Here is a 21,729-nt window from a genome sequence, read left to right on the forward strand (position 1 = left end):
TAAAGGTGACATATCACGCTTTTTTAATCAATATATATTGGTCTAAGAGGTCCCCAAAACATGTCTTTAAAGTTTATGCTCAAAAAAACACTTTGAAATCAGATTTTGGTCTGCCTGAAAAACCCTCTTCTTCAGTCCTCCTCAGAACACTCTGTTTTCTCTCTGACCACGCCCCCTCAGGAAGTGGATGTGGTCTCGGCTCTCCAGCACGTTGATCTAATGTTTACATGTTGGCTGAATATACACGGCTGCTCAGAGATCACGTTACTTCAACCCTCTGAATCTGATCCAGAATCTGATCCTGACGGAGAGGCGCCTGCAGCAGGACCTTTCTGAAGGATTGGTCACAGATTTAGTGTTTCTTGTTGTTTTATTTGTCAGTATGTCGACGTGTGTCTTGGTACACAGCTACGAACATGTAGCTATGTGGCTATGCTAACTAGCGCTAGCACTTATCCATGATAAATAAAAATCATCCACTAGATCTTCAAATCTGCAGACGTGGGGAGTAAAACCGACCTTTGTGTTTATTAAGACAGCCTACAACTAGCATGCCTCCCTCCTAAGCTCCTTGTTAGCACACATGTGCAGGTAATGAAAAACGGAGGGGGGATTCAGTATTATTTTATACAGTCTATGGGCTGAACAAGCTCCGAGCTCTGACTCCGTTACAGACCGGATATTGTTGTGACGTAACAAAAACACTGAAGTCTGAAACGGCTCGTTTCACACACATTTACAGAAAGGTGTAGAAATCAGAACAGGGGCAGAATGGATTTTTTTTCATTTTCGGGGGGTTTGTAGACATGCCAGGGAAACATATTTCAGGTAGAGAACCATTAAAAAGTCGATTTTGCATGATATGTCACCTTTAATGGCTACCAACTCCAGACCCATTTTAGTTCTACAGCAGGCTTGATATGTTTCTTTTTTCTATGAGTGATGAAGTGACCTACACTCAGTTAATGACTGCCCACACAAGAGATCTGTTGCAATGAGTAGCAGAGACACATGCTAGTGATCACAGGTCATCTCTGATTGAGGTCACAGCACAAAACTGATCACTGAACTCATTCTGTTTTGAGGTGAGTTGTTGAGACAGTAACTGTACTAAAACCAAGCGGCAAAATATGAAGCCCGTGCTGAAGTGTTATAAACTGCAGTTCATCGAGCGTCCGCTTGAGGCTGGCTGCAGAAACACAGGGAACCACATACACACCCATTCAAAGAAGACGATCTTTACAGCAGAAATAAACATGTTTACAGCCTGGTACAAAAAAAGGGCTTTGGTCTACGTAGATCATTTCGCTATCAGCACACACTGTACAGAATTTTTTTCTAACCGTTTAAGGACATGACTGACTTGACTGACAGGCGGGAACACTGGAGCTGTTGGCAAGGAGGCTCAAACTCCGCCTCTTTACCTCACACTAAGTCAGGTTGAGTTCAACATTACCAATATGGCTCTCACTGATATATGCTTAAAAACAGTGCTCAGGAACAGATGGGTGACGGCACGGATACTACATCCATTATTTATACAGTCTATGACTAAAAGTGATATTTAGTAGCCTACAAGATTGGCTAGACATGCTGGGTGTGTGTGTGTGTGTCCATGCTTGGATTTGGAGTACCTCACGTTTTGCACCAAAAAGTTTGGTACGCATCTGGATCAAACCAAAACGCTTCTGTACAACTATGAGAACCTTTACACCCTTGGACAAGATGCTGACCACTGAGAGTGAGAGTAAAAACAAACTGCATCAAAAATCAACACACATTTATTTCAGATATCCAGTTTTACTTGAAGCATTTCTCCCAGAGGGAAAGTGACTCATGTATAAATACAATGTAAACCCAGTTGTTGTGTGCAATTGACCCTCGGTGAACTCAGACACCACCAGGAGAGTTTTAGCACAATAGAAATTGTTCAGAGGTAGAATTGGAAGTTAAGACAATGAGTGGTAGGAAATATTTAACAACATGGTTTCAAAGGGAGGAGTGTTAAAACAATCACTTTTTCATTTCCAAGAATGTATTTAACACATTTAACAATCCAACGAGCACCCGTGTGCTTTACAGCTCTGGTTCCTCCATCAGAATTAACACACACTAAGGCAGATTAAAACAGCATTGGTTCCACAGCATGCTGAATAACATGGATGTTTTCTGCTGGGATTTTATCTCGTCATGATGTATGGGCAGGGCCGGCCCGTGCCATAGGCAGTATTGGCAAATGCTAGGGGCGCCGGCCGTCTATAGGGGGTGCCGCTTGCACCCTCAATGAGTGAGGAAGAAACGATGAAGATAATAGGAAAAATAATATTGTTTTATGTAATATCATTTGGGGTTAAATTGCGGAGAGATGACAGTATACATTTAAGAAGTTGTGATTACCTTTAGTTTTAAAACAAATGGTTTCAAATCAGTTTTTTGAAGTCTCTAAGTGATCATCATTTACTTGTTTTTGTTTTTTTTTCTTTTTTATTTACCCTTTTGAAGCTGTTAGATTATTTAGACAGAAAATGTAGGCTAGGCTTAAATAAGTATTTTGCTTCTGCCTTTTCAGTCATCACTTAATACATTACTGTTGCTTTATAGAAAGTGTCTGTACTGTGAAAATGATTGTGTTGTATAATGACTGAATACATTCCACTACTACATTGTGTATTTTGAAATTGTATATTTTTTCCTGCTAAATATCAGTGTTATTACCATTTTATTAATGTTCTTTTAGAGGTCACTTTTATTTTAAAAATAAAGGAAACCTGTAGAACATAAAGCTGGATGTCAGTTATCTTTAAGTGTATATGTGTTGGCCACAATACAAGGGGCACCAGTTGAAATCTTGCCTAGGGCACCAAGTCGGTTAGGGCCGGCTCTGTGTATGGAGCTGCACATGTATGCAGCCAAAAAACTTTCATTTATAGAGTGTTTATGGTGGACAATGAAAACAAAATGCTGCATCTCAAGGGGCTATCCTATAAATTACAAATTACAAATACATTACAAATGACACTCTTTACATGGTCTCACCTCCACTCCACCTTCACAGATGAAGCCAATGCTGAAGTGCAAAAAACTGCAGTTCCTTGAGTGTCCACTTGAGGCTGGCTCAAAAAACAAGGAAAACCTTACTGAGCCCATTTAAAAATCACGGTAACACTTTATATTAACTACACACTTTTAAGCATTAATTAAGAATTAATTAATACTTAACTCATCATCTGTAAAGCATTGTTCATACATTAATACTCATTTATATATCATGTACAAACACAGTTATAAATGTTTTATTATTCATGAATATGACTCTCTATAATGTGTTAACTAAGTCTTTGTTCATACTTTATAAATGATGGATTCACCAAATACAAATGAGCTATTATGGTCATTATAAAGCACATTTACAGGTTATGATTCTAACATTTAGTAAGGGTTAGTGAACACCTTATTACATAGCACATTCATTAATGAGATTTAAGACCAGCAGCACCTTAAAACACAGAATCCAAGTTATTGTTCAGTTTTGCAGCTGCATTTTAACTTGTGTTTACAAATGGTTTCATACAGCCAGCGTTTAAATGTTACTGTGTCTTTTTATATATTTGATATGTCATATTTTATTTGAGTTTTTCCACTGTGAGCACCTTAAGTTTGAGAGATTTTCTTTTTCAGTTGCAGAGTATTTTATGTTCATATGAAGAGTTATTTTGATAAACGCGGTTTTATACAGAGGTTGTTTCCATTTAATAAATACAAGTTTAAGTCCATGTGTTGTGTCTGTTTCCTTATTCTATTGAATCAATATCTGTGACTTCTGTGTTTTAAGGTGCTGCTGGTCTTAAATCTCATTAATGAATCCTTTGTAAAGCATATAAAGTCCTCACTTTAGATCAGCTCACAAAACCATGAACAAGCAGCTTATAAGTCCTTTGTGACTACCTTGATTAATGATAATTTGCTATGTAATAAGGTGTTCACTAACCCTTACTAAATGTTAGAATCATAACCTTAATTAATGCTTAACTAATGCTTAAAAGTGTGTAGTTAATATACAGTGTTACCAAAATCACTTATAACAGTGGAGTTAAACATCTTTACAGCCTGGTACAAAAAAGTTTTTAGTCTCTATACCTCATGTTTTTTATTTGTGATAACTAACATAGCTGAATGTTAGCCATGCAGCTAGGTTATTGCCTCAACTCTAACCCTTTGTTAGTTGCTAGACTGCTGGAAGTTGGTTTGAGTCTCTTCATGAACAAATAGTTGACGCTACTAACACTATGTCTATGTATTAAACAGCCTGGGGTTGGGAGAGGGTTCCAAGAGTGCTCAATAATAATGTCAACAGAAATTCAGTGTGACTGGCAAAGTGATATAAATTAATTAAAAATATGAATTAAAACCCATCAAACAGTATTTGCAGAGACAAATACTCCCAACAAGAAAGAAGTCACTGAAAATGTTTACATCGTCACTCTGCTTTCATCTTTTTCCAGGAGCTCCAGGAGCAGAGAATCCTGCAGACTGAAACTGAAGCCCAGACAAAGGCTACAATAATGACTAAGAAGAAAACGGCCACATCCAGACAGAAGTACGAGTACCAAGGTAGACTAAAACCTGCAGCCTGAAGATGGGCGGCTCCCTTGTGTCTGATGACGTACTCAATCCAAAAGATGGCGGTGTCCATGGGGGACATAGGGAGGTCCTGGTGCAGCAGTGAAAGACGCTTCATGTTGTTACGATATGAAGGAGTCTCGATGACGTCTTTCAAAGCCTCCACAAACTCATCTTCTGTGAGTGATCCTGCCTCCACCACCCGGGCTGCCCCTCGCACTTTCAGCCGGAGTACGTTATCAAACTGGTCAAAGAAGAGGGGCAAGCCCACAACTGGAACGCCATGGTAAATGGCCTCATACATGCCATTGGTGCCACCATGGGCTACGAAGGCACGAGTCTTGGGGTGTCCAAGGAGGTCATTCTGAGGTAGCCATTTCACCAAGAGTGTGTTGTTCCCCAAAGATGAAGGCTTTTCACCAACAAACTTCCACACCACCTTCTGAGGGAGGCGAGCAAAAGCAGCAGCGATGGCCTCAGTGACCTCACGAGACAGAGCCGACACCAGCGTCCCCAGAGACATGATTACCACCCCATGCTCCCCAGAGCTCTGCACGAAGGCCTCCAGATCAGCAGGGAGGGGACGGGCCTTTTTGCACTGGAATCCTGCTATGTAGACCACATTGGGCATTGTGGGGCGAGGGAACTCAAAGACGAAATCTGTTCTTACCAGCCAGAGATCAGCTGAAAGCTGCAGAGACAACATGTCAGTTTCAGGGGGGAAGTGACGCTCGAACAAGTCTGAGTAAAGAGGGTTTATGATGTAGTGCTGTTGAGCATAGCTTTGGAAATAATGTAACATATTCTTGATCCTATCCAGGAAATCCATTTCATCGTGAAGTTCACTTACTGATAAGGGGACATACGAGAGAGGAGAGGGAGCTATGGTAAGATGGGCCTCTCCAGTATTGATCCAGCGCACATTAAAAACCATTGGCAGTTTGAGGTAGCTACCCAATATAACCCCTATGGGCAAGCCAGGGTCTGTGAGCATCAGGTCAAACTTGGCATCCTGAAGTTTCTTTATAAAAACAGGATCATCCAACATTTCAGCAGCTGCTCCTGCAAGGATCTTGTGGCCGAGACCAAACATGGATCCGATTAAGTCATTTTGACAGAAGGTGCGTGTGAAAGTTGATGACTTGCGGCATTCCATAACTTTCAAAACCATAATATTGTAGTAACTCAGGTCTGACTCATCCTCCATCATACGCCTTGTAATGGAGGTATAGAAAGTAGAGTTAATAGGGATGTACCAGCTCTTGGCAGAGTGCAGCACAGTGATGTCGTGGCCTCTGGAGTGCAGCTCTCGGAGGATCACCTCCATGTTGATCCAATGGCTGCCATCAACGGGAACTACCAGAATCCTGCTGCCACTGCAACAAGTGGGCCTGAGCAACAGGAAGAAGAGCCCAGTCAGGAATACTTGGATCATCCTCAGGATTTCCTGTAAGAGAACAAAGACACAAGTGGTTGGTATTGGTATTACTTTCCTATCTTCTATATCTAATTATTGCCGGTGTAGCGTTTGGTCGGTTGTTGTTGTGGTTGGTCGTAGCAGAAATCAGAGGCCAAAGACATCATAAGATATGCAGTCAGTGGGCGCCGTTGGCCTAGTGGTCAAGGCACGCGCCACGTATAGACCCCTTTTTGACCAAGGCAGTTTCAGGTCCAGTTTGGAGCCGGCGCTCCATAGAGAACCAGTTTTTTGTGTTTCAACTGCAACTGAACCGGCTCCTGGCCAGGAAAACCGGTTCCAGAGCAGCTCCAACTCTTTGCTGGTCTAGAACCGTGAACCACTAACGTCAGGGGCGGGGGCGGGGGCGAGGTTGCCCTGATCAAAAACACAAACCAAACGTGTTTCCTCCATCGTCCTGCAGCGAAAAATAAAAGAGAGTAATGGATTCCAAGGCTAAGCAGTGGTCGGCCGAGGAGACAAGCTGCCATCATTGTTGTTGTGAGGGAAAGTTTGCGCTAGCGCTGCTGGGAAAAGTGGTCAAGTAAATCTGACGTCATGACGTGCCTCTTCCACGGGCTCGAGCGGGCTAAAAAACAAACAGGTGCCGTGTTGGTTCACAAGTTCAACCAGCTCTGAACCAGCCTGGAAATACAACCCGGTTCGCCTTGGTCGAAAAGAGGTAATACAGAATCTATAGCCCTCCTCTCAGAGGTCACAGGTTCAATTCCTGCCTTGACCATTTACTGCATGTCCTTCCCCTCTCCCTACTCCCCATGCTTCCTGTCTCTCTTCAGCTGTCCTATCCATTAAAGGTGAAAATGCCCAAAAATATCAATTTAAAAAGATATTCAGTCAGTGGTGATCACACCATCCACTAGAAAAGCCAACTTCAACTTTCACACACATTTCAATCATTTAACATGTTTGATGACAGTCTTGACCTACAAAGACTAACGTGACTATCAGTCTTGGTCACAGTGACCTGTTGGGCTTGTAACTACTTGGACTTTGGCACTGATGACTCAGGCTTGTGCTCAGACTGGAGCATTGTCTGCACCAGGACTCTGAAAATAGAGAGGATGTTGTTCGCACTAAAATAAACGCATGTTCATTGAAAGCGCTCATACTTTGGTGAACAGTGAGCTGAACCGCTCAGTTTGCAGCTCCAGAGAGAAATCCAGAGTTACAGAGTGCTTTGTTCACTGTAGCAGAAGTCAGGTTTTCCCTCAGCTCCTTTATTTTAGAGGATGCTCCCCGGGTCTCAAGGTGTTAAAGTCGGATCCTTTAGCCAAATATTCAGCTGAGAGGTTGGAGAGTTAGATGTGTGTTTCTAAGTGTTCATAGCTGCAGATTTTCTTGTCTCTTACACATAATACCTGTCTATAATTATAGAGTAGAATGCAGTAATTCATATAGTTTAGTAAATGTCAGTGATTAAAGGCTGGGGACTGAAGTAAAGGAGGGTCAACGGAAAAAGAATTTAGATGCAGCTAAAAAGACAAGGTAAGTTAAGTCAACTTTATTTATTTATTTGTTTATTAAAGTGTTGCATAACGAAGTCATCATGGCTAACTGGATTGAATCTAACGCACCATCTTATAAATAGTGGATCACCAAAGCAGTGGAAATAACTCGGTTAGAAAAGGTAGCTTTCAGGCTGCAAAATAACCAGCAGGAAGGCCCAGAAACATGACCTTCACTGGAACATTATTTAATATCACTATAACAATTAACAACAACAGAAGGGTCAATTAATTAAAACAGCAGAAATATGTGCAGATGTGTACGTATGTGTGTATATATAGGTATGCACACTACCATCACATACAAATTAAATAAAAAATAAGTAAATAAATTAGTAAATGAAAAAAAGGGAACATAGTTCAGTGGGCAAGTAAGAAATGGAGTAAATACAAATAAAGAGATATAATAATAATAAGAAGAAGAAGAAGAAGAAGAAGAATAATAAGAAGAAGAAGAAGAAGAAGAAGAAGAAGAAGAAGAAGAGTAATAATATATAAAAAAATGTAAATAAATAAATAAAGATACTATAGCTAAATACAACCATAACCATCATCATCACTGCTTCTTCCTTTCATCCATGAGCCAACTTTATTCATACAGCACATTTAAAACGACCAAGTTGGCCAAAGTGATTTACAAAGTGAAAAGTGCATGAAGACAACAATAAGAAGAACTCTGACTCTGTATATGTTAGATTTTTAATATCTTTTTAAAAATATAATTAATTCAGTTTAGAACAAGGACTGTATCATGTTTAGGTCTAACTAAAAATAGGCCTACTTTAAAGTCTAAGAACATTAGAGTTATTTCTGACAGCAGAAAACTCAATTTAAAAAGAAAGAGGTAACAGTAAAATCAAATCAATTCATCTTCTTTCATCTTGTAGCTTCAAACAGGAGTTTATCTGCACATTGGTCACCCTCCAAAGGCTCAAGGATACCATTTGCGGTATGTAAAGTGAAGTAAGACTGCATATTTTATGGTTAAAACTGCATGATTTGTATTATATCAAGTTAGATTAGATAAAATAATCCTCATAGTTTTAACTCACCTTGCATATTTTAGTCACAGGTAAACAGTCTATATTCACCCACCTAATGTTATGAGTTTGCATTCCTATGGGCAAAGATCAACTATGACAGTAATCCAACAGATGAAAAATTCATGTTTTTTGCCAAGAAATTAACCTGCTTCATTTAATATTTGGTTCAAGCTGCTTGTTGAAGGTTACAGGCTCCTAATTATTCAACTAAAAGTGAATTGAATGCCTCACCTGGTTGTTGCTTTGTCAATATCCAGGGATTTAGCAAAAACTGAAAGTGCTAAGTGAGCAAACACGCTGGTGGGTTTCTGCATTCCCACTAAGTGCATGTTTAACACAGACCCTGTTTTGCATGGGCTAAAGTCCAGGTGACTCAATTTTCAGGCTCAAAGAGCATGACAGTCTTAATGAACTGAGGCTTTGGTGCACAGCCTTCCTCAACTGAGACACAGCAATGCATTGTAATCTGTCAAGACTACTGCAAAACTATGATTGCCCCTGGGCTGGAGACTAGAGCCAGATTGTGTAGAGCTTTATTAGATAGCAATAACATTTTAAAATTAATAAGATTTTTTTTTTTTTTATGATTCATAGTTTTTATTGTTATTTTCACAGTGAACAAGCATAAACAAGCAGTGGCATCCTGAATGGCAAGGACCACCTAGAACTAAAATAAACACAATACAATTACATACACACATAAAAATAAGAATCATAGCAACAACCACTACATACACAAAAAATAAATGAATAAATAAAAACAGATGCACAGACAGCCTCAAATTTAACAGTGTTTCTTGTTGCGTTGTACCACAGTATTCCCACAATTGTTTATATCATTATTGTTGTTAGGGCTTGAGCAAAGGACCAGGACCCAAATGCAGAGTACAGGGAAAAAAATATTCATCAAGGTTCAACTAAAGCGCCTTGCGGGTAAAAACAACTGAGAAAAAGTACAAAACTAGGAGTAACACAAAATCACCCAAAAAGGGGGAAAAAGGTTCTATTAGTGATGTTACGAGTTGTTCCGAGGCTTCGAAGCGTGTGTCGAGTAACGGAGGGGGCGTTTCCGTGAAGCGCGTATCGAGGCTCGCTTCATTGAGGGGAGGAGCCGAAAATGATGACGTCCGAAGCCTCGCTGCCCGGCTGTACCACGTGACTGCTTCGGCAAATGGTTCAGATTTTGCTGCAAGGTTTGATGGTTTGACAGCAATATAAACCCCTCAGGTCCCATTCATAATGTGGGTTTTTGATGGAGAGCTGCGGTCAGTTCAGAGTTCGGATAGAGTTTTGATAGTTTGGATACTAGAGTTTGGATAGCGTTTATATAGTTTAGAGAGAGAGAGAGAGAGAGAGAGATGGTTTGAAGATTTAGGAGTGAAAAGAGGACAGGTAAGACAGAGCCAACTAGAAAGAGGGGAATTAGGTGCGGACGTCTTGCTAATCTGTTACAGACTTGGCCTAATGGTAAATAGCATGTCCATGAAATATTTGGCTAGGGTTCGAATCCAGCCTGCGGCTTATTAATCATGTTTTTTTCACACTTTCTTCCAGTTTCTACACTGTCCTCTCCTCTATAAATAAAAGATGTCAAAGCCCAAAAATGTAACTTTAACAAGAAAGAAAGAGGAGGATTTCCCCTGTGTGGTAACATTTTGATTTAATAACTCCTAATAACACAAGCATATTCAGTGCCCTCTTCCTAGTTCCACAATCCCTTTTACTGTCCTCTGGCTGCTTAAGCCAATTCCATTTTCCTAAAGTGACAGAAAAATATAATTACACAACCTGCCATATCATATGATACTACCATTTTGGGAAAATGTACACACACAGAATACATTCAAAAATATTGTATCATACACATATATGATCATTTATGTACAGAAATGATTTGGTCATACATTTTTTGTAATTTAGTCATTCCCATAACAGACACAAAAATTCAATGCATCACACATTATGTGGTTAAGATCCAGCAGCATGTAATGATAAACCTGGCCAGTAGGTGGTTTCGTGTGCACATGAAGCTTCGAGAAATGAACCCTTTCTCGAACCAATTGGCTCAAGTGGTTCGAAGCCTCATGAGGCTTCATCTCACCATCACTAGGTTCTATCAAAAAAACTCACAAACAAAAAACTAGGAATCAGTCCTCTGGAAGAAACTCGAGATAAGTACACAGAAAGCGTGGCTTGAATCTCCTCAGGAGCAAGGCTACAATGGGACATGGAGCATGCGGCTAGAGGAAAATAATCTGGCACTGGAGGAGTGTTTGGTGGCAGCTTAAGAAGCCAGTGCTGATGAGAAAATCAGGGACAGGTGTGCCTGATGAGCCTCACTCCTGAGGAGACCGGCCCCGCCCCTACCCATGCAACCTGCAGGCAGAGAGAGAGAGGGTTAGGGCAAATAACAAAAAACCAGGACCATAACAATTGTTGTTCAACTGAAATCATTCTCCTGTTTTCTGAGTTGGAAACGTCTTCAGTCAGACAAAAAAGAGTGATAATGCCTCCACTTCAAGTCATACTCCTCCACCCTATCTGGAAGCCTGTACAATAATCTTTCCAGGGAAATTTAACAGGAAGCCAACGTAAAGAAGCCAGAATTTGAGTCATGTGATCTGGTTTTCGTGATCCAGTGATTAATTGGGCAGCTGCATTTTGAGTTAATTGAAGGCGGGGAACAGAAGTATGAGATAAACCAGAACAAATGGCATTGCAGATATCTAATCTTGACAAGATAAAGGCATTGACAACCTTGTGCAAGTCTTTAAATGATTAAAATGATTTGATTTGGAAATTAGTTTGAGATGGAACAAACATGTCTGCACAACCTTTTTAACCTGGGCATCAAAACAAAGCTTGGAGTCAAACCGCACACCTAAGTTTCTTGCAGTAGGTGTAATGTTAAGTGAAAGGGGTCCAAGGTGGCTGAGTATGTTATTAGTAGAATTTGATGTGGAGAAAAGGATAACTTCAGTTTTGTCTTCACTGAGTTTTAGAACATTTTGAGATCTCCAGCTGTTGAGTGGCAAAGAAAAAGCCATATCTGAGACTGGCCAATAAAAGGAAAAGATTAATATGTGCAGAAGAACACAGACAATGGACAGAGGAAGATTTGAAAAAGGTACGGATGGACAAATCAAAGTTTGAGGTGTTTGGATCACACAGAAGAAGATTAGTGAGATACAGAACAAGTGAAAAAATGCTGGAGGAGTGCTTGATGCCATCTGTTAAGCATGGTGGAGGTCATGTGATGGTCTGAGGATGCTTTGGTGCAGGTAAAGTGGGAGATTTGTACCAGATAAAAGGGATTTTGAATCATGAAGGCTATCACTCAATTTTGCAACACCATGCCATACCCTGTGGACAATGCTTGATTGGAGCCAATTTCCTCCTACAACAGGACAATGACCCAAAGCACACTTCCAGATTATGCAAGAACTATTTAGGGAAGAAGCAGGCAGCTGGTATTCTGTCTGCAATGGAGTGGACAGCACAGTCACCAGATCTCAACCCCATTGAGCTGTTGTGGGAGCAGCTTGACCGTATGGTACACAAGAAGTGTCCATCAAGCCAATCCAACTTGTGGGAGGTGCTTCAGGAAGCGTGGGGTGAAATTTCTTCAGATTCCCTCAACAACTTAACAGCTAGAATGCCAAAGGTCTGCAATGCTGTAATTGCTGCAAAGGGAGCATTCTTTGATGAAAGAAAAGCTTGAAGGACAAAATTATTATTTCAACTAAAAATCATTATTTCTAACATTCTCAATGTCTTGACTATATTTTCTATTCATTTTGTAACTCATTTAATAAATAAAACTGTGAGTTTTCATGAAAAACACAAATTTGTCTGGGTGACCCCAAACTTTTGAACAGTAGTGTACCTGGGAGTAATCAGCGTAGCAGTGATATTGTATATTATGGTGTATATTTTTATACTGATTCAAAAGATTTGTGGGGTTGACTGCCTGTTTTTCTTAACTGGTCAGGTTTCTTTCTGTATTAAATCCTCTTATTCTGCTCACAGGCTGGTTTATTGTAACCTGTTGGATGTGGAAACATCGGGCAGAACTTGGCAAAGAGCCCAGCTGGAACAGAGCCAGAGTGTGTGAGAAAGCAGCAAGGTCAAAACAGTCATATCAGTGCGCTGCAGCCTTCCCCTCCTCACCTCTGCCTTTGTGAAGTTTCACAAACTTGAGCAGTGAAAGCACAATCACCTCGGCAGAGATAAAGACATGCAGCTTAAAGGCCATGTGCTCCAAGAGTTTACATGTTGACATGACATGTTCATGATTACCAAAGTCACGCTCCTCAGAAGGCAGTTCAAGCCTGTTCAGGTACAAACCAGTGATGTCTTATTCTGACCCTGTTGATTCATGTTTGGAGCTATGCAGATCAAGTACATGCCATAGACTGTTCCAATAACATGCACGTTCTTCACTGAGATGCTATAGCATGCATTTCATTTTTTTTCTTGCAGAAAGTCGTAACGGGATCCTTCAGTGCAGCTGTTATTAATCACACATGTGCTCAGAGCAGGGACAGCCAATCAGAAACAAGGATTTCATTTCAAGTGGCCATGCCCCCCCAGATCTCCTCAGCAGAGAATTCATGCCTTTCCATGGACTACTCTGCATATTTCACTTATTGAGACCCCATGTAACCAATTATAATTATATGACACTATCAATAGAGAATAAGATGACATGATGTATTTAGACCTTCGGTGAGGCAGCTTATTATCATCACGGCCCTCAGGCCTGTGGAACACCCTACCTGAAGATCTGAGGGCTGCACAGAGCATCAACATCTTTAAAACTCCAGACTGACCTTTTTAGTCTCGCTTTACACTGAGTTTAATGCTTACAACAGTTTTATTTCACCTTACTTTATTTATGTATTTATTTATTTATTTGTTGTCTAATTCAAATTGTAGTCATTTCTTATTTTATAATATTTATTTATTTATTATCTAGTTTAAATTGTAGTCATTTTTTATTTATTTGATATTATTTTATTTTATTTTTTATTTATTCTAAGTTTAGCATCTTATTTTCTTTTAATGGTTTAATATTTTAGTGTTTTATTATCTTAGAAATGTATTTTATTTTGGTGAGTTTCATTTCCTGTGTTGAGTTTTAACATCTTATTTTACCTCCAGTGTTTCCTCATCAAGATATCATGAGAGCATTTCCTCTGTTCGTTCAGCAACTTCTTTTTAATTTTTAATTTATTTATTTATGAATTTTTATTTTCATTGTTTTTATTATTATTGTTGCTTATAACCTTAGGATTGTGGGGTGGGTTTGGGGGTCGGAGCTGAGGTTGGGATTAGGATGAGGGGGGGGTTTATTTGTATATCTTTTTTTGTATTTATTCTATTCCAAGTTGTTTTTATGTACAGCAATCTGTGTTACAATGTCATTGTATGAAAAGCGCTTTATAAATAAAGTCTGATTGATTGATTTATGTATGCACCATGAGATAAACCTGTTCAAAAGAAACTTAAAAACAAACCAGTTTATTGATAAGCTTGGTTTCTGTGCACCAAACTTGATCTGTGCATATGTTTGAATTTACTCATATACAAGTATATAACTGTACACATTGTCGCCTTTATTTACATGTTGCTTATAATGCAATTCAACCAACCCAAAACTGCAGCATTAGCATAAAGTTTATCCCACCATTAAAACAGTTGTAGAAGAAACCCACATGCAGGCTGGTTAGACAGCTGCTTATCTCTAGGTCATGTCTGTAAGCGATGCAATGTTCATGGCCATTGTATGCTGATCTGCAATCAGTTACTTAGTGACATTCCTCAGATGTAGATAGGCTTAAAACACATCATTTAAAAAGTCGAAGTATCCCTCCCATTTGCAAAAAAAACAAGCCATAGTATCATATCAAACTCCAAAAGACCATGAAAATGTCATTTTATCACACCATGTTGGTGAAGACGATGGGACTCATCCTTGATTTGATCTCTCTTGCCATTTGACACCAGGTGCAGGGCCCGCAGCAGCAGGCGTACACACAGTCTTTGCACACTGTACCCTGTGAAGAGACACACAGTCAGAGGTCGTCTGGTTTATGAATAGAAGAGTACAGATTTATTGGCTTGTGCACACATCTGCTGTTAGAACACAGCACTTATCCAGGCTACATTCATTCCTCATTATAAAGGTGTAGTGTAAATGTCTGTGAATAGGAGCTTAGGTTAACACCGTGCCCATACCTCAATGCCGTATCGTTGGCGCACCGACACTCTGAGGGCCGTGGTAATGGGAGGGATGCATCCAAAAACATCCAGCAGAGGTAAACATACACACTCCCCGGCATCGTGTGCCGTCTTACAGGCGAAGCAGGGGAGACACCAAAAGGCAAGGCAACCTGAAACAAAGCCACAATTATGTTCCACAATAGGGACGTGCTTAACTTTAGGAAATATGCCTGCAAACATGAGCCAGTACAGTCTTTGCTGTAGTATTGAACTCTGAGCCAGGCAGGGGCGTGTCCAGATTCTGTAGAACTGGGGTATAAATATTAAGTCCATGTATAACTATTTGTTGTTACACATTTGCACATATGTATATGTGTATATATATATAACGTTTTCAGTAATATAATTATTATTTGTAATTTTATTATTATTATTAATTTTAGTATCTTTGTGTATTATTATAATTATTACTGTTGTTGCTGTTGATATTATAATTGTGTTGCTGATTGTGTTATTAGTATATTTTTTGAATATAACCTTTTTTATTAATATTTATTCATGTATTTATTTAATTGTATTTATTTTTTATTACTTATATTATTATATATTAATTATTTATTCTATTTTATTCATTTTTTTTCTATTAAAATAATTGCTGTTCTTATTTTTGTTACTGTTGTCTCTTATTATCTTTTTCATTGTTAATGTTATAACTACGCACTACGCACGACTGAGATACTGACTTATGCAGGGGTGGCTTTGAGTATCTACGCACACACCCATGGATGAATTAACAGCATTTCTTTAATCTATTTGCTTATACAACAAATCTGCTTTAACCAGGGTTCCCACTCTTCTCCAGAGATCATTTTCCAGGACATTTCAAGGACATTTTCAGTGATGATCAAGCTGGTATGACAGTCTAAATTTAGTTCCTAATTTAGTTCCTAAATAGTCTAATATGTTCCTCTCAGTGGAAGTCTACACTGAAGACGTGCAGTCTATGACTATCCATGAAATCATCTCTTACATGCTTAAAAATTATGGCAAATTGATTACAGAATAATGCAACCACAGATGTACAGCACTTCACTTTATTAGTGCAACCAAGTAACAATGATGGGCGACTCTCATCTCAGCTTTCTCTTTTCTCTATAAATATAAAATGAGCTAAGTAAAAAACAAAAGAGCCAACAAAGGACTCTGGAAGCTGCCTCACTGAAATAAATAAATAATAATAATAATCAGAGGATCAGTGCATAAATTGAACTAAATAGAACTGAATGACAAAAATGGTCACAAATGTTGAATGGGGATGTGCTTTTTTTAACCTTGTCAGGTCGCACACAGTCATGTTGGAATCATTTTCCAGGACTATATGTGATTTTTCAGGACATTTTACTTTTTCTCCCATTTTCCAGGTGTTTTCCAGTACTGGAAAACTGGTCAAATGTTTTCCAGATTTTCCAGGACGCGTGGGAACCCTGTTTAACTCCTAACATTAAAGTATCATACAGATGTCATACTCCTGTGTATACTTTTTCGAAAGTCCAATTTTAAGGTTCCTTTAAAAGCCTTTTTGAGACATTTATTAGCATTTTTTAGCACTGAAATGCTCTTAACCCTGCATGTTTATATTACATACTGTTCATGGGTCAACTTGACCCGGCAGTCAAAGTGGAGGCTAAAAGGGGTCAGAAGTGTCAAATACTAATTGGTTCTTTGCAACTGTGTGATATATTTCAACCAATCAGGAACACACATGAAAACGAGTAAGTTATCCTCATTGAACCATGATCTGAGAATTAAAGAACACCATTGCAGTAAATATTGATTTAAATGGTTAGTAATGGAGTTTATAATCAAGTTAAAAAATGTGTATTGGGATTTTTTGGGTTCTGACACTTTTGGATCATTAAATATGCCCCGGGTCAAGTTAACCCAGGAACATAACAGGAGGGTTAATAAGTGTTTTTGACAGTAAGACAGTGTGAAGAAGTTTGCTTGAAATCATCAAAGGACTGATCCCTCTCCTATCTAATGATATAAATGTGTAAAGCATGTTGCTCCTATCTACAGAACCAAAAAGAAGTGCCGTATTGAAATGCCAAGAAATATAATAACAGACTGTTTGTTTCAGCACAGTCTAAGTATTTAGTTCTTACATAAGTACCGCCTCCAACAAAGAAAAAAGCCAATCATAGTTGGGGATTTTGAGATGACAACAGGGGTGGCCCTTTAGATTTCAAGGAAGGGCCCATCCCATTCCTGGCCACCCCTCTGGACTTTCCCCTGCCTGGGGCCTCTTAGAGACATACACACAATGTTGTTAGACACAGTATCAAGGGAAACATATAAGAATAATATACAGGAAGTTGTAGAAAGAAGTCGATGAAGCTGGTGTTTAAGTACTTTATATGTGCATTCTTTGTAATGGCCAGCAGGGGGGGACAAACAGATGAAAGAAGAGCATTGCATTGTATGTAAGTTTACCAGAAAATGTCCCTACTGATTTTCTCAAAGACTTTATGGTGTAAATCTATACTTTGAAGTCCTGTTTATTCATTATAATGTTCTCTTTGTCAATATAGGTCTCATTTAGAGTTAAAATAGCACTATAAAATAGGTTATGTCTTAATTAAGGGTAGATTCCTATGAATAAAAAAGACTACCAGAAAATCCTGGTGCCAAACTCCAGACAGACCTTTTAGACTCACTTTTAACTGAGTTTTATTCTTATAACAGTTTTATTTCACCTAACTTTATTCATTTATTCATTTATTATCAAGTTCAAATTCTAGTAACTTTTTCTTTATTCTATTCTATTCTGTTTATTTATTTATTTATTTATTTTTAAGTATATTTGTTTTCTTTTAAAGGTTTAATATTTTAGTGTTTTATGATCTTAGAAATGTATTTTATTTTGGTGAGTTTAATTTCCTGTGTTGAGTTTTAACATCATTTTTTCCCTCCAGTGTTTCCTCATTAAGATATCATAAGGGTGTTTCCTCAGCTCATTCGGCAACTTCTTATTTATTTTTCATTTATTTATTTATTTTATTTTTATTGTTATTATTATTTTTGCTGCAAATATTGTGTTCTCAACCTTAGGATTGTGGGGTGGGTTTGGGCTGGGGGTGGTATTAGGATGGGGGGTCTTTATTTTTATATATATATATATATATTTCTTTTTTTTAATGTATACTATTTGAAGTTGTTTTTATGTACAGCACTTTGTGTTACAATGTCATTGTATGAAAAGCGCTTTATAAATAAAGTCTGATTGATTGATCCTACTGGCACCAAAGTCAAGATGCTGTAGGGGGGGGGGGGGGGGGGGGGGCGGTCTACAAATCAATTGGTGACACTTCTGTGGCCACTTGGACCGATATGGGGAATACAACTACAAGACTGAACATCATAGTTGACACAGTACAATGCTGTCCCTTCCCTTTTCATTCCTTGACCCACTGATAAGACGCCGCTGGTTTCCTCTCACTGAATGAATTTGCTTTAGTCTCACTTATAGCTGCTTGTGTGCTTGGGCCCAACGACGCCGGGCTTAACCTCTGTATCTCAATGATGAGGGGCTTCTTGACCGCCTTGTAGGACCTTAAGCCACGATCTAAAAGTCAGCCACGTACAGTGTGGGTGGATCACTGGACACCAGTTTGGTTTGACCACTGCTGCTGAAGCTCCTGTGATGTCATTCGGCGGTTTTCTCTGCACATTTCTTGCTGAAGACACCCATGGATGCCCAGATCTTGGTTTGTCTTCCAAGCTGTTGGTTCGTCTGTATTTCTGCAGAGTGTATCCAAGTGTAGCTGAAGGACTGCATCTGCACTTCCTGGCTATCTGGCGGCAGCTTTACCCTTCCTGGCTGAGAATCTGTATCTTCAGGCGTGTTTCCTGCGTTAGGTTCCTTGTTTTAATAATAAAAAGTACGACCTTCATTAGTGGATTACTGGTTCCAAAATGACCCAATACTCAATATGTCTTATGTCTTTTATGGAATCAATCAATTTAAAGTTTTTAATGGATTTTTTAGGATTTGTTTAGTATTTTGGCTGTGACTGTACTAAAATAAATTGCACTTGAAGACCTAAGAGTGATTCTTGATTTTTCCATGACTGTACATGAACACATGTTTAGCTGGACACTTTGAGCTGTAACATGACAACCCATGAAAGGAATGTTCTTCACTTGAACCGTCATACTTGATCATAGTTTTGTGGACCGACCCTCACTGATCTACAATCTGACATTTGTTGGCATTCCTGAAACAAGATCAGTCTCGATGATAAAGCTTGTTTTGACATAAGCTTAAATGTTCTTTTTTAAAAATGTATCAGTGTCCCTTTTCTGTCAATAAAAGATATGTATACCTCGTCATATTGCATGTAGTGTAGACTTACACAGCGGCAGGTCGTGGAAGCAATCACAGATGCCAGAGGTCCATTTGTTGGAGACGGAGGAATTGATGAAGGGCCTGGGTTGGGTCACGACCATCCTCCCAGACATGACTTGAGCTTCTGACAAAAGAGACGAACACAGAACAAGTCAGAGTGAAATGTAGCGCTGCATTCAAAGTTAGTGGTTCAATGACGGCAGAAACTTTCTTTTTCAAAAAGTTCAGTTCACTGAGGTCAATATTACTTCACAGGACATGCACTTCAAAACTCAAATCTCTCTTGGTCAAAATATGTTTTTTCACTTAGTTTATGTCACATAGACTCGACCACTCCAGGAAATAAATCATATTTCAATATATTACAGGCCACAGCTAAGGACTTCATTGATTTCAATTCATGCAAATAGCTGCTAGTGCAGCAAGCAACACTTCAGTCATAAGTTTAATGACTCATTTTATTATAAAAGGTCATATTTTCTTGTCTTCCTGATGTCTCCAAACATGTGATCTCACAATTTGACCTTATTATAAGATCATATTAAGCAAACTCTTCATACTTTGTTTTTACTATAAAGCAGGAACAACATATTTTACTGGAATCATACAGTTTTGTAAGTTAGCTGCTATGCTATAACACGCCATTATGTTATTATGCTTAATATGTGAATAATTAAAGAGTGTTGCTCCTGTGATGAGAATATAATCATTCAGCATAATTATGTGCTCTGACCTGCAGCTGGTTATCATGGTGTTAATATTTCGTGTTTCTCATATCCTACCTTATTGTCCTCTCAGGCAGACGGCTCAGCTGAGAATGCTCAGGGCAGAGATGAGTCTTAAAGTCGGGCTGCAGAGATGTGTCTTAAAGTCGGGCTGCAGAGATGTGTCTTAAAGTCGGCTGCAGAGATGTGTCTTAAAGTCGGGCTGCAGAGATGTGTCTTTAAGACAGGTTGCAGAGATGTGCCTTAAAGACAGGTTGCAGAGATGTGTCTTAAAGACAGGTTGCAGAGATGAGTCTTAAAGTCGGGCTGCAGAGATGTGCCTTAAAGTCGGGCTGCAGAGATGTGTCTTAAAGTCGGGCTGCAGAGATGTGTCTTAAAGTCGGGCTGCAGAGATGTGTCTTAAAGTTGGGCTGCAGAGATGTGTCTTAAAGACAGGTTGCAGAGATGTGTCTTAAAGACAGGTTGCAGAGATGTGTCTTAAAGACAGGTTGCAGAGATGTGTCTTAAAGTCGGGCTGCAGAGATGTGTCTTAAAGACAGGTTGCAGAGATGTGCCTTAAAGACAGGTTGCAGAGATGTGTCTTAAAGACGGACTGCAGAGATGTGAACGTGACAGGAGACCAGAAGATGCATGCCACCGACCCGTCCGTCCAGTTGGACTCTTGTCAACACCTTTCACAGTCAGTCATCAGACTATCTGACCGTCACACATCATTAATAATGCTAACGTGCCACTTTACCGCACAAGCAGAGAGTGCAGCTCTGTTTTTAGACAGACATGTTTGATAAGGTCTGAACAAAAATGTCTGACATGTCTATGACAACCCGGTGTTATGTGGCTCTGTAGCTTTGTTTGAAGGCTGAAGAAACTTCTTTATGTTGACTGTGATTCTGCATTTTCATAATGATGTATTCAAACTTACAGAATTGATCCTTTCATGTATTAATCACATAATAACAGAGCATCAAACATGTTATTTTTTTTACTTCTGAGGACACAAAGTGAGGTTATTTATATTCAGAATTTGAGCAAGTTACAGAAGAGTCAACTGAAGTGGACATCATGCAGCACTGAAGTGCAAGCATTCATTTTTAGACATTAACAGTTTGTCACATGTCCACTGAATTTGAGTTTTGAAGGGTTTCTGTTTTTTTCATTTGATGTGACAAATTAATCATCTATGAGGTCTGGCTACTGTAGAAGGATTTGCAACATATTCCTGAGCCTTGCAGCATTTCTGAATTCCTGCTGGCCAACTTGATTTTGAGAAATATGTGGTACACTTACAACAGCTGGCCAGTGGGTGGCAGTTTACAAAGAGTCATATGACTGTCTACTGAAGAGGCTGATTGGAAACCATTCCAATGACCATTCCAAATGCTCTTTTTTCAAAGGACTTGTATAAAGACATGACGTTCTTTTTCTTTAGGCGGTTTTTGATGCCGAGGAACTTTAACCCGGAACTATGTGCGTTTCGACCAGTCGACCCAGGGTCTAAATTTAGTTCAGGGGTAGATAATCTCCCCCTTAAAAAGCCTCTGCTTGGGACTTTCATGGGGCATGGCCTGCAAACCTGAACGTGTCTGATTGGTAGATTAACCGCAGTGTTTTTAATGATACCTGCCTGTCCGTCTGCTTCTATGGTGTCATCTGTGATGAGTGGCATTCCTCTTTGTTTTACTGCCCTCTACTGGTCTGGTGGTGTAGTGCATTTACTTTTTTTTTC

The 21,729-nt window shown here is 39.2% G+C and overlaps 2 protein-coding genes across 2 annotated transcripts; both read right to left on the bottom strand.

Annotated features, from left to right (window-relative positions):
• Nucleotides 1–4,477: 4,477 nt before the first annotated feature.
• On the bottom strand, nucleotides 4,478–5,962 carry LOC117807463 (UDP-glucuronosyltransferase 2B20-like). Its single transcript, XM_034676777.1, has one exon. It carries the CDS (start codon nucleotides 5,945–5,947, stop codon nucleotides 4,478–4,480), a length of 1,470 nt encoding a protein of 489 aa, XP_034532668.1. The 5' UTR covers nucleotides 5,948–5,962.
• An 8,290-nt stretch (nucleotides 5,963–14,252) lies between these two features.
• ponzr4 (plac8 onzin related protein 4) lies at nucleotides 14,253–20,858 on the bottom strand. The gene is made up of 4 exons (XM_034676918.1): nucleotides 20,061–20,858; nucleotides 19,286–19,402; nucleotides 14,886–15,040; nucleotides 14,253–14,704 (listed from the first exon to the last, which is right to left on the bottom strand). Exons 2-4 carry the CDS (start codon nucleotides 19,389–19,391, stop codon nucleotides 14,588–14,590), a joined length of 378 nt encoding a protein of 125 aa, XP_034532809.1. The 5' UTR covers nucleotides 19,392–19,402; nucleotides 20,061–20,858; the 3' UTR covers nucleotides 14,253–14,587.
• Between the last annotated feature and the right edge of the window lie 871 nt (nucleotides 20,859–21,729).

This window comes from Notolabrus celidotus, chromosome 23 (genome assembly GCF_009762535.1).
Source record: "Notolabrus celidotus isolate fNotCel1 chromosome 23, fNotCel1.pri, whole genome shotgun sequence".
Lineage (NCBI taxonomy): Eukaryota > Metazoa > Chordata > Actinopteri > Labriformes > Labridae > Notolabrus > Notolabrus celidotus.